Source organism: Gorilla gorilla, chromosome 13 (assembly GCF_029281585.2).
Source record: "Gorilla gorilla gorilla isolate KB3781 chromosome 13, NHGRI_mGorGor1-v2.1_pri, whole genome shotgun sequence".
Lineage (NCBI taxonomy): Eukaryota > Metazoa > Chordata > Mammalia > Primates > Hominidae > Gorilla > Gorilla gorilla.
This window is the reverse complement of record NC_073237.2, coordinates 45,314,758-45,328,000: the sequence shown is the minus strand read 5'-3', so window position 1 is coordinate 45,328,000 and position 13,243 is coordinate 45,314,758. Positions and strand designations below refer to the sequence as shown.

The 13,243-nt window shown below is 46.3% G+C and overlaps 1 protein-coding gene across 29 annotated transcripts in view; it reads right to left on the bottom strand.

Annotated features, from left to right (window-relative positions):
• The window catches only part of PLIN2 (perilipin 2), a 122,194-nt gene that overhangs the window by 8,166 nt on the left and 100,785 nt on the right, over positions 1 to 13,243 (bottom strand). For 7 of the 29 annotated variants that reach the window (XM_055350657.2, XM_055350660.2, XM_055350669.2 and 4 more), the window contains 8 exons: positions 11,107 to 11,232; positions 10,603 to 10,762; positions 9,577 to 9,627; positions 9,294 to 9,489; positions 6,741 to 6,823; positions 4,192 to 4,477; positions 2,960 to 3,141; positions 1,630 to 1,764 (listed from right to left, as the gene is read on the bottom strand). In XM_055350657.2, the coding sequence (XP_055206632.1) occupies positions 1,630 to 1,764; positions 2,960 to 3,141; positions 4,192 to 4,477; positions 6,741 to 6,823; positions 9,294 to 9,489; positions 9,577 to 9,606 (912 nt within the window). In that variant the 5' untranslated portion in view covers positions 9,607 to 9,627; positions 10,603 to 10,762; positions 11,107 to 11,232. Of the gene's footprint in view, positions 1 to 1,629; positions 1,765 to 2,959; positions 3,142 to 4,191; positions 4,478 to 4,668; positions 4,795 to 6,740; positions 6,824 to 9,293; positions 9,490 to 9,576; positions 9,628 to 10,602; positions 11,713 to 13,243 lie in introns of those variants that run through there. The other 22 variants (XM_055350665.2, XM_063696337.1, XM_063696336.1 and 19 more) reach the window with 11 other exon arrangements.

The window sequence follows — 13,243 nt, the reverse complement described above, 5'->3', positions numbered from 1 at the left end:
TGCTATGTATAAATTAGTTCAATGACAGTAAGCTGGTTATGTGTCCACCACATATGTGGATTCTTTGGCTTTTAAAAATCCTCATTACAAGGCCGAGTGCAGCAGTATTATTCACATTTCATAGATATGAATATAAGCTTAGAGTTTAAGTAGATGGCTTCAGTTAACAACTGGAAAACAGCTGGGCAGGGATTCGAACTAGTGCCTGAGTCTCCAAAGTTCATCTTCTTAAACTGAAGAAACATATTAGGTAGGGGAGACCCAAAAGAATGGAAATATACTTCATGTTAGTAGTGTAATGTATATATTCCCTCCTCAAATAAAATGACAAGACACGAACGAACAGTTCATATTGACTTCAGAGCTTTTGGGACACAAAGAACCACTTCCTAGGACTATAAGAGGATATTTCTTTTCCCTTCCTCCCTTCCTTTTTCTTTCTTTCTTTATTTCTTCTTTCTTTCTTTTCTTTTCTTTCTTTCTTTCTGAGACAGGGTCTCAGTCTGTTGCCCAGGCTGGAGGGCACTGGCACAATCATGGCTCACTGCAGACCCAACCTCTCAGGCTTAGGTGATCCTCCCACCTCAGCCTCTCGAGCAACTAGGACTACAGGTGCACACCACCACACCCTGCTAATTTTTGTATTTTTTGTAGAGATGGGGTTTCACAGTTGCCCAGGCTGGTCCTGAATTCCTGGGCTCAAGTGATCTGCCTGCCTTGGCCTCCCAAAATGCTGAGATTACAGGTGTGAGCCATTGCACCCAGCCAAGATGCTATGTCTTCCCTCTGGAACCTTGGTCACCTTATTGCCCTTTCACCTAGTTTATTTACCCATTAGTTCTCAGCTTACCATTCATCTCTTCCAGAAAGCAATGTGACTCAACTACCCCCACTCCAAGGCTGCCTGAGATAGTCTTCCCATATATTTTCTTTTTTTTTTTTTTTTGAGACAGAGTCTTGCTCTGTTGCCCAGGCTGGAGTGCAGTGGCATGATCTCGGCTCATGGCAACCTCTGCCTCCCAGGTTCAAGCTATTCTCCTGCCTCAGCTGCCCGAGTAGCTGGGACTACAGGCACGTGCCACCATGCCTCGCTCATTTCTTGTATTTTTAGTAGAGACAGGGTTTCACCATGTTGGCCAGGATGGTCTCGATCTCCTGACCTCGTGATCTACCCGCCTCGGCCTCCCAAAGTGTTGGGATTACAGGCGTGAGCCACCGCGCCCGGCCAATAGTACCTGTATTTATGCCGTTAAACAACAACCGGACTTGGCTACTCTGAGTGTACTGCCTATGAGATAGCCCTCTTCTGCAAGGAGCATTAAAAAGGCACAATAGGACAGCATGGCTGGCTGTATCCCCTGTTAGTCTGTACCCATTATGAGGGCAAGGCCTGTGTTTCTCATTTAGTTGTATCTCACTTGGGGCATATGTATACTCATAGGTTGTTAGATAAAATTATTCCCTGCCTAGTTTTGCTTTTCTGCCACATAACTAGCCACCTATGTACATGGTATTGTTCAACCTTTTGATAGAGAAGAGTATTCTAAGACATAGTATGGAAAAATTGAAATGAAAAGTCTGATAAGAACTTCTTCAGAAACCAGCAAATGACCGTCCCAGTCATCTTACCTCAGCACAGTGGGACTCATCAGTATCATCATATCCAATGCTCCTTTTCCACTCTACCCATGAGAGGTACAGCTTATCCTGAGCATCCTGAATTTTCTGATTGGCACTATACACATTCTTCCTGGCAAATTCAATCTAGACACATTGAAACAAGACAAAGGAACACACAAGTCAGATATTCACGTTAGCCTGTTTGCAGATGTATGATGTAAATCAGGCAACATAAAAACTAAGAATTTCCTGGAGTTGAATAAGATCTATTCCTGCTATCATTATTATTTATTATCAATATGTGTAAATTAACCAAGCAGTAGTAGCTCTTTACTGCCTCTATTTAACTATTAAATCACTGACTCCACATTTACTTCCAGTTTAGCACAGGTAAAGCAACTAAAAAACTACAAAAAAATTTTTTTTGAGTCTCACTCTGTCACCCAGGCTGAAGTACAGTGGCGCGCTCACAGCTCACTGAACCTCCGTCTCGTGCCTTAGCCTACCGAGTAGCTGGGATTACAGGCATATGCCACCATGCCCAGCTAATTTTTGTATTTTTAGTAGAGACAGGATTTCACCTTGTTGGCCAGACTGGTCTCAAACTCCTGACCTCAGGTGATCCAACCACCTTGTCCTCCTAAAGTGCTGGGATTATAGGCATGAGCCACCACGCCCAGCCAGCAACTAAAATTTAATGTGTACATGAGTAAAGGATAAGTTAGAATTACAAAACAGAAAGGAATTTGACCTTCCTCTTCCCTGTTGCCAACCACTATTTCCCCTTCTAAGAAGAAATGGTTTTCTCATGGCAGTACAGAATGGTACATACTGTTCTTTAACTTGGAAACCTTTAATGGCTACACAGTAGTCTATTGTGATATATCAATTTAATTAGTCCTGTTAGTGGATGTGCATTGTTATAGTCTCTTGCAACTTTAAACAAATATACACATCTGTAAGATAAAAAGTAAAACAGCTCCAAGTGTAGGTATGCTTGTAACTTTACTAAAACTGTCTCTTGAATCAGTCCCTTAGAGCAAGAGCTGCACAAGTGTGGTTCTTTCTCTACACCGTTGCCAACAGCCACATTTCCCGTGTGGCAGGACAAGAGAGATGTCAGTATTTGACCCCTCAGAGCGAGATTAGCATTGCTTCCTATATTTCAACTAGTTATACTTCCTTTTTCTGTGAGCTGTCTTCATATTCTTTGTCCAGTTTTCTATTGGGTTGTTCGTCAACTAAGAATGAAATTCTTGGATTTTGTGATTACATTTAATTCTTGGGCCTAGAGATAAATGAACCCACTTCAGATACCTTAAAATAAAGTTTTACTCACCAGGTGAACAGTAGAATGGAGCTGAGAAATGGTCTGTTGGCTTTTTTGCTTAGCTTCTTTAACCCTGCTGAGAGCCTGCTGGTAGGCACGGGAGCGAAGCTTGGTAGACAGGGATCCCAGTCTAACATAATAACTTGGCTTCTGAACCAGATCAAATCCTTCAACTTTTTTTGCTTCTTTTTCTGAAGTTAGAAATAAGAGACAAAAAAACTTAAGCGATCACAGTGACAAGTGATAAGGCCTGGACTCTAACCTGGGTCTTGACTTTCTTACTTCTACCCAATCACTTAGCAATCATGCAGTCATTTTTCCAAGACTGCTCACATCTGCTGCTGGACTTGACTACCCTGAACATATTACTGTATCTAATACACACTGCATGCATCTACACGTTTCTCCCACTAGAGTAAACTGCTTTTTTTTTCTTTTCTGGAAACAAGTCTTGCTCTGTTGCCCAGGCTGGAGTACAATGGCACAATTTTGGCTCACTGCAGCCTCAACCTCCCGGGCTCAACTGATCCTCTCACCTCAGCCTCCAAGTAGCTAGGACTCTAGGAACAAGCCACCATGCCCAGCTAATTTTTGTGTTTTTTAGGGTTTCGCCATGTTGCCCAGGCTAATCTCAAACTCCTGAACTCAAGCGATCTGCCTGTCTTAGCCTCCCAAAGTGCTGGGATTGTAGGCATGCATGCACCATTGCGCCCAGCCTAGAGTGAACTTGAGCGGCATGGTACCTGGCACACATTACCTAATGATGATTCTTTGTAATGAGGATTTTATAAAGCAATCCATTAAAGACGATCCATTTACAGAAAATATTTTTCAAGGCCAATTTTGCTAAAGTTTCAAAACTTACTATGTACGATTCAATGTGAACTTTATGATTGCTTTAGGAAGGAAAATCTATAGAGGCAAAAAGATTAGTGGTTGCTCACATCTGTAATCCCAGCACTTTGGGAGGTCAAGGCAGGTGGATCGTTTGAGCCCAGGAGTTGGAGATCAGCCTGGGCAACACAGTGAGATCCCATCTCTATAAAATTAAATTAAATTAAAAAGGACTGACTGCAAACAGCCATGAGGATCTTTTGGGGTAGCAGAAGTGTTCTAAAACTGGATTGCGGTGATGCTTGCACAACTGTGTAAATTTAGACTAAAAATGAGAGTATATGTCAATGAAGCTGTTTAAGAAAGATTTAATATAAAACAGTATTTCAAGATAAAATTCCAGTTACCTAGTTCTTCCTCAGTGAGAGGGAGGTACTGTTCTACCAACAGCTCTGATTTGGTGAGTGCATTTTCTACGCCACTGCTCACGAGCTGCATCATCCGACTCCCCAAGACTGTGTTAATGCTGCCACTGACCACAGACTTGGTCTTCTCCACACTGCCAGTCACTGCCCCTTTGGTCTTGTCCATCACCCCTGTGATCGTGCTGGCCACAGAATCCTTGGCCCCAGTCACAGTAGTCGTCACAGCATCTTTTGCCCCAGTCACAGCACCTTTGGCATTGGCAACAATCTGTAAGTAGAAAAGCAGATCCCCTGGCTGGTGAGAAAAATGAGCACAAGAACATACCTAAGGTCTTAACTAAGGCAGCACAGCTGAAGAGTTAAAGAAGGAATCTAGTCCTCTCACTCTAGCTTTAGGTCTTGGGCAAGTCACTAAGAGTTGATGAGCCTGAATTTCCCTATCAAGTATATCTGCCCTACCTGCCAATCCTTGGGAATTGCTGGAGGAGCAAATGAAGTAAACAGATATGAAATTTGCCTGTTTGCCAAGGCTGCAGTGAGCCGTGATTGTGCCACTGCACTCAGCCTGGGTGACAGAGCAAGACCCTGTATCAAAAAAAAAAAAAAAAAAAAAAGAAGAGAAAAGAAAAAAAGGTAAGTTATACAGCTTATTTCAAAGTCACACAAATCCAGAGAGGAAACTGAAGATCAAACTATACCTGGCCCTCGGGGTGTTATTAGTATGCAGTTATTATACATGGCAGGGCATGGTGGCTCATGCCTGTAATCCCAGCACTTTGCAAAGCTGAGTCGGTTGGATCACCTGAGGTTAGAAGTTCGAGACCAGCCTGACCAACATGGTGAAACCCCGTCTCTACTAAATACAAAAAATTAGTTGGGCGTGGTGGCACATGCCTGTAACCCCAGCTACTTGGGAGACTGAGGCAGAAGAATCGCTTGAACCCCAGAGGTGGAGGTCGCAGTGAGCCAAAATTGCACCATTACACTACAGCCTGGGCAACAAGAGCAAAACTCTGTCTCAAAAACAAACAAACAATGACAAAAAAAATTAGCTGGGTGTGGCGGGGCGTGCCTGTGAACCCAGCTACTGGGGAGGCTGAAGCAGGACAATTGCTTGAACCCAGGAGGAAGAGACAGCAGTGAGCCGAGATTGTGCCACTGCACTCCAGCCTGGGCGACAGAGCAAGACTCTGTCTCAAAAAAGAACACAAGTTACCAACATTTAAAGAAAATATCCGAAATGGAAAATAACTCTCACCATTAGCACAGTCGCAAGCAATGTAAGTGAAAAATCTAAAAGATTTGCACAGCATTCTAAAGGCTATACACTAAACTTACCTATAGTTGTGTACCACATAACATTTTGGTCAGCAATGGACCACTATTCAATGATAGTCCCATAAGATTATAATGGACTGCCCTGTAACAGGTACACTTTTTTTTTTTTCACTGTACCTTTTCTAGTTTAGATAAACAAATACTTATCATTGTGTTACAGTAGTCAGGGTAGTCATGCTGTGCAGGTTTGTAGCCTAGAAGCAAGCAACAGGCTATATACCATATAGCCTAGGTATATAGCAGGCTATACACCATATAGCCTAGGTATATAGCAGGCTATACCACAAGTCCCTAACCCCCGGGCCATGGACCATTACCAGTCCATTACCAGTCAGAGGCGGCATTAGATTCTCATAGGAGACCTAACCCTAACCCTCTTGTGAACTGTGCATGTGCATGCTCCTTATGAGAATCTAATGATAACTATAGTGCACTTGAATCATCCCAAAAACACCACCCATGGAAAAACTGCTGGTCCATGGAAAAACTGTCTTCCATGGAACCAGTTCCTGGTGCCATAAAGCTTAGGGACCGCTGGGCTCTACCATCTAGGTTGGTGTGAATATACTCTGTGATGTTCACACAATGGCAAAATCACCTAATGTGCATTTCTCAAAATACATTCCCATCACTAAGTGACAGACGACTGTATTTAGATTATGAAAAGACACAGAGCTATATTTTTCCCTAACTGGTATCCTTTTGTGCCATTCTGTATTCTTAATTTGAAACAAAATTTTAGGACATTATCTGAACCAAAGGATCACCAGGACAGACAAGCCTATCATTTTTGTCAACACTGGCTAGCTATCCCATATGGATGGTAGTTCCTGGCAGCATTGTACAAGCCAGGTGAGAAAAGGTTATATATATCACATCTGCATTTATTTAATACCACAAGACAATCTGTTACTTGAGACAGCAATTTCATTTATAGGAGCAAAGACACAAACTGATAGACAACACACTAAAAGTTTTCTAATCCAAAGGAGGCTAGTTCTTCTCTGCTTCGTAGATACAACTTGACAACAGTTCAGGAAGTAAGGAAGTGGCCATTATTTTTCAAACACACATCCAGATCCAGGTTGGGAAAACAAGTATTTGCCTGTTTGTGATATGTACAGCTTGTTTTAACAGATAGAAGATGAAAACATGTGAAGTGTCAAGTCTCAGCACTTTTGTCCCAAGCTCACCTGAGTTGATGGCTGATTCAGAATAGGCAGTCTCTCCTCAATCCTGTCTAGCCCCTTACAGGCATAGGTATTGGCAACTGCAACTAGAATCACAAATGGGAAAATGTTAATGTAGTACTATAGGTATAGAATCAACACACATTACCATAGGCCTTATAAAAAAATGGCAATAATGGGCTGGGCGCGGTGGCTCACGCCTGTAATCCCAGCACTTTGGGAGGCTGAGGCAGGCGGATCACGAGGTCAAGAGATCGAGACCATCCTGGCCAACATGGTGAAACCCCGTCTCTACTAAAAATACAAAAATTAGCTGGGCGTGATGGTGTGCGCCTGTAGTCCCAGCTACTCAGGAGGCTGAGGCAGGAGAATCACTTGAACTCAGGAAGCAGGGGTTCCAGTGAGCCGAGATGCACCATTGCACTCCAGCCTGGGTGACAGAGCAAGACTCCATCTCAAAAAAAAAAAAAAAAGCAAGAATGTTGATCTTATACAACAGAAGGCATTGCCTGGTTTCTCTAATTCTGACAGGAAGAGGCCTGGCAAGTTGCTGGCAACTCTCTTCTAAAGGTAAGGAAATATGCGGGTGTGAGGGAGCAGCAGGCAGAGGCAGTGACAGGCCAAACAGGAAGCTGGCTCTGAAGCTTCTTCCTTATCAACTGGCCCCTAATGTTAATGCCAAGGGTAGCCGGGCTTTCCCTGAACTGTCATTCAGAGAATAAGGTATCTGGAAACTCTCTCAAAATCGGCATTACCATGCCAGTTTAATCCCTACCTACGCTTACTTCAGCACAGGTCAGTGTATTTGGGGTCCTCAGGGGGAAAGAGTATGCCAAGACCACCCTGGATCTCCTTAACAAGGGAGATTTTAGTGTGAGCTTCCCGCTAAGAATACCAAACCAAGTACTAGTACCAAATTCATTTAGGAAGTAGCAGAGTTGGAATGGCTGGTCTCTAAAGGCTCCTTATAATCCTAAAAGTCCCTGGCTTAACCATTTGAAAGAATGATTTAAATCTTTATTCAAAAGCAGTTCATGATGTGGAGAAATTGGAGCCTCCATACAGTGTTGGTGGGAATGTAAAATGGTACAGCTGATTTGGAAAACAGTCTGGCAGCTCCTCAAAAGCTTAAACAGTTATTATATAACCCAGCAATTCCACACCTGGGTATACACCAAAAAAACCTGAAAACATGTCCACACAAAAACTTGTATACAAATGTTCACAGAAGCATTATACATAATCTCCAAAAGTAGAATGAACCCAAACATCCATCAGTTGAAGAATGAATAAATATTGTCTGTCTAGACAGTAAATTACTATTCAACAATAAAAAGAGATGAAGTACTGATATGATGTGACAAGACAGATTAACTTTGAAAACATTATGCTTAATGAAAGAAGCCAATCACAAAAAACCCCACACATTTTATGATTTCATTTATAAGAAATATCCAGCATAGGCAAATCTATAAAGACAAAGTAGATTAGTAGCTGCCTCAGGGTGGTTGTTAGGAAATGGGGAGTGACTACTAAGTATGAGAGTATGAGATTTCTCATGGAGTATGAGATTTCTATTCTTTATTTTGGTAAAATATACACAACAAATTTCACCATTTCAACCATTGTTAACTGTGCAATTCAGTGGCATTAAGTCCATTTACAACATTATACAACCATCACCACTACCCATTTCTAAAACTCATTCATGGCCAGGCATGGTGGCTCACACCTGTAGTCCCAGCACTTTGGGAGGCCGAGGCGGGCGGATCACCTGGGGTCAGGAGTTCCTGACCAGCCTGGCCAACATGGCAAAACCCTGTCTCTACTAAAAATACAAAATTAGCTGGGCATGGTGGTGTATGCCTGTAATCCCAACTACTCAGGGAGCTGAGGCAGGACAATCACCTGAGCCCGGGAGGCAGAGACTGCAGTGAGCAGTCTCAAATTCCAGGCCTCAAGCGATCCTCCCATCTAGACCTCCCAAAGTGCTAGGATTACAGGTGCAGGCCACCGTGCCCATCCTCTGGGGGATTTTTAATTAAAGGATCATAAACATCTGCCAAAGCTATGAAACAGGCCTTCTGTGGACAGGCGCGGTGGCTCACGCCTGTAATCCCAGCGCTTTGGGAGGCAGAGGTGGGTGGATCACAAAGTCAGGAGTTAAGCCTGGCCAATATTGTGAAACCGCGTCTCTACTAAAAATACAAAAATTAGCTGGGCATGGTGGTGGGAGCCTGTAGTCCCAGCTACTCGGGAGGCTGAGGCAGGAGAATCACTTGAACCCAGCAGGCAGAGGTTGCAGTGAGCCAAGATCGCGCCACTGAACTCCAGCCTGGGTGATAGACTGAGACTCCATCTCAAAAAAAAAAAAAAAAAAAAAAAGGAAAGAAAATTAACAGTCCTTTTACGGCAATGAGGGTCACCTGAAAGTTTCTAGGTAAAGGCAGTGTATGCCCCAGGAAGGGCTGAGGAGTTCCAGATGTTACTGCTGTGAGCTCAGGGGCTCGCCACTGACCAGTCCCTTGACTTGCATCTTGAAAAATCAGAACTCACTTTGTGGCTCTAGCTTCTGGATGATGGGCAGAGCACTGGTCATGGCCACGGAGGTGATGGTCTTCACACCGTTCTCTGCCATCTCACACACAGACTTCAGGTAGGGATACTGGTCCTTTGTACTGAGATAGGCTGAGGACATGAGGTCATACGTGGAGCTCACCAAGGGCAGGTTGACCACCCGAGTCACCACACTCTGCAATCAAAGTAGGGAGGGTATGCTTATTAATCTCTCAAAACACAAAAGGAGAGAAAGTAGACAAAGGCTACTCAAAATTCATACCGGTTGTGGATCAACTGCAACGGATGCCATTTTTCTCCTGGAGAAAGAAATCTGCAGAAAAGAGACTTATTTCAGAACACTGGGATAAGACTCTCCCAAATTCATTCCCCAACCCAAGCAAATGCTGATTACAAGTAAAGAAAAATGCAGGGTGAGCTCCATGTAGTCTTCTGCACTTCTTTCCTCTCTCCAGCTCTCCAGGTCCCCCTCCTGAAAGACCCACACCCACACAACCCCACTCCCTCTTTTGAGGCAAAGTTTCAGAGCTTATGTGTAAACTTGCAATACTCAGGAGGGAGAAGTAAAGTTGTTGACATACTTCTCTTGTTTCTCCGAGTATCTGTTAACAAAAATGCTAGCCAAGCCGGGCGCGGTGGCTCACGCCTGTAATCCCAGCACTTTGGGAGGCCGAGGCGGGTGGATTGCTTGAGGTCAGGAGTTCAAGACCAGCCTGACCAACATGGTGAAACCCCGTCTCTTCTAAAAATACAAAAATTAGCCGGGCGTGGTGGCGGGCGCCTGTTATCCCAGCTGCTCTGGAGGCTGAGGCAGGAGAATCGCTTGAACCCGGGAGGCGGAGGTTGCAGTGAGCCTAGATGGCGTCACTGCACTCCAGCCTGGGCGACAGAGCGAGACTCCGTCAAAAAAAAAAATGCGGTTTTCTAACGCGTTTCCCTTTCGATAATGTCCCTTCGACAAATGTTAATTGTTTTCCCACAACCACCCAAGCAGGCCAAGGGACATTCGATAGCAATCGCCCTAAATCTGTTGGCAGGAAAGAAGCCTCAACGCACAAAGGCAAGGGTCGAAAGCGCGGGTTCAGGAGACCGCCCCTACCCAGCCAGGACCTGGAAGCCGCGAGGCGAGCGGGGGGTCTCGGACCATCACCCCCGCGTCCCGTCCACCTTTGAGCCCCGCGGGGAGCAGAGCAGCGGCCCCGAGGACCCGGGGAGCCCCCCACCCCAACGGGGCGCCGCTGGGGGCCCGGGACCGGTTCGCTGGGGCACCCAGTGGGCGCGCACTCACCGACGGACTGCAGCGAAAGGCGAAGAGCAGGCGCGTCCCGAAGACGACTCCGGCTGCCACGACCCGGTCAAAGCGTGGGGCCCGCGGGCGCCCGGGCTATAAACCCCGCCTCGCCGCCCCTCCCCGAGCCTCCGCAGCACGTGACCCGCGGCAGCACGCCCTGTCCCAAGCCCGAGTGTCACTCTCGGGCACGTCCCGGCGCTCTCCCCCAACGCCGGCCCTCCTAGAGGGGTGGGGGCCCGGTCGGGGTGAGAGGGTGTGCTGCCTGGGCGAGGGGCCCCGCCACGGGGAGAGGAGCCTGTCGGGAGCGGGGCGGGGGCCCGGCCTGGGGAGGCTGGGAGTTGGAGGTAGCCCTGCCTGGAGTCGGGGCGCTGCCTGGGATCGGGACGCTGCCTGGGGTCGGGGCGCTGCCTGGGGTCGGGGCCCTGAGGGGCCCGGGGCAAATGGGGATGGGGCCCAGGCCGGCTTTGGGGTTTCGAAAAATGCAAACAAATTCACACCAACTTGTTGAACGGCGTTAGTCCTCAGAATAGAACTCTAAAAATGGAAGCGGTGGCTCACGCCTGTAATCACAACACTTTGGGATGCTGAGGCGAGAGGATCTGTCGAGCCTAGGAGTTCGAGACCAGCCTGGCGAAGATTTTTACTTTATTTTAAAAAATAGCCCAGCGTGGTGTCGCGCGCCTGTGGCCCCAGCTACCTGCGAGGCTAAGATGGGAGGATCGCTTAAGCCTGGGAGGTCGAGGCTGCAGTGAGCCGAGATTGCGTGGCGCTGCACAATGGCTTCTACGCTGTTATTTTTAGCGAAGTAATAACTTTTGAAAGTTTTGTGGAGGCTGGGCGCGGTGGCTCACGCCTGTAATCCTAGCACTTTGGGAGGCCGAGGCGAGCGAATCACCAGCCTGGCCAACATGGCGAAACCCGTCTCTCTCAAAATACAAAGAAAGCAGCCCAGCGTGGTGGCGCGCGCCTGTAGTCCCAGCTAGTCCCGGCTGTTTAGCGGGGTTGGGGGCAGGGGGGTGGGTGGCTGAGGTGAAAGAATCGTTTGAGCCCAGGTGGTCGAGGCTGCAGTGAGTCGAGATCGCGCCACTGTACCACTGCACCCCAGCCTGAGTGACTGAGTGAGACCCTGTCTAAAAAAAAAAAAAAAGAAAAAAAGAAAAGAAAAACGAAAAAGAAAAAACTTAACTCCAGATCACTCCAGAATGACAGCTGCCTAGGGTTATGTGAGATAGGCAACTTTATACGCGCAGGGTTATGCATTGTTTTTCAAAGAGAACTTAAATCGTCATCTGAGTCCCAGTTGTGTTTTTTTGTTGTTGTTGTTTTGTTTGTTTGTTTCTTGCGTAAAACGCACAGATTTGGAACGAGATTATTTGAGCAGACAAGTTGCGCCAGCGCCCGAGGCCAGATAGGGCTCGTGGGACTTCTTCCCCCGTGAGTGGCGGGGGATTTCCAGATGAAGCTGTCCGGCCTCGGCCCCCACTCCCCCACGCCCCCGACACAGCTCGCAGGGAGGATACAGCAGAGAGGAGGGTTGGGAGGTGGGAAGGGAGCAGGCGCTGCCGCCGCGGGTCCGCCCCCTGAGAAGCCCACAGCGCTGGAGTCCCTGGCTCCAGCCAGGAGGGACTGGCTTTGTGAAGCTTTGGAGTTGAAACTGTAGGAAGCTCTCAGAGACTTTTACCCCAATTTGTTTTCATTTTCTGTTGTTGTTGGTGGTGGTGGTGGTTTTGTTTTGTTTTGTTTTGTTTTTTTGAGACGGAGTCTCGCTCTGTCGCCAGGCTGGAGTGCAATGGCGCGATCTTGGCTTACTGCAACCCCAGCCTCCCGGGTTCAAGTGATTCTCTTGCCTCAGCCTCCCGAGTAGCTGGGACTACAAGCGCAGGCCACCACGCCCAGCTAATTTTTGTATTTTTAGTAGAGTCGGGGTTTCACCATGTTGGCCAGGATGGTCTCGATCGCTTGACCTCGTGATCCGCCCGCCTTGGCCTCCCAAAGTGCTGGGATTACAGGTGTGAGCCACCGCACCCCGTCTAACCCAATTTCTTAACCAATCTTGCATGCACACAGATACTGTTGATCATATTTAAAGCTCCAAACGGACCCATTAAAATGGTATCCCTTATACCATTATACCTGAATATATAATAGTACTTACTTAGCAAGAAAAATTATTTTCCTCCTCCTCCCCACATGTAATTCAAAATAAAATACTAAGCCATAAATACTGAACCATAAAATGTTATGAAGTCCAAAAATGTTCTGGTTTGGGTTTTTTCCTATGTTGCCATCTTCAGTGTTTTAAGTAATTAAATTATTATGTTTTTCTTTTCTTTTTCGTGTTCCAGTGCTGTTTGTTCCCTAAGCAAATGTTTGCTCTGCTTATTGATAATCCATCCCTGCTCTAATGACCTCTTATTTTGCATCAGAAGACTCTCGCCCTTTCACCTACAAAATGCCTCCATCTTTTCCTTTTTTGTTTTAAACCTGTGAGTCATTTCCTCACTTAAGGCTGAGCAAGCTTCTTTTTGCTTTTATTTGCCTGTGAAGCAGAGGGCTCCAGGGACTAATTTTGGGAACAAGAGACTCTTCAAGCACACAAAGGATGAAGCACATCAAATTCTGCATCCCCAACTGTTTT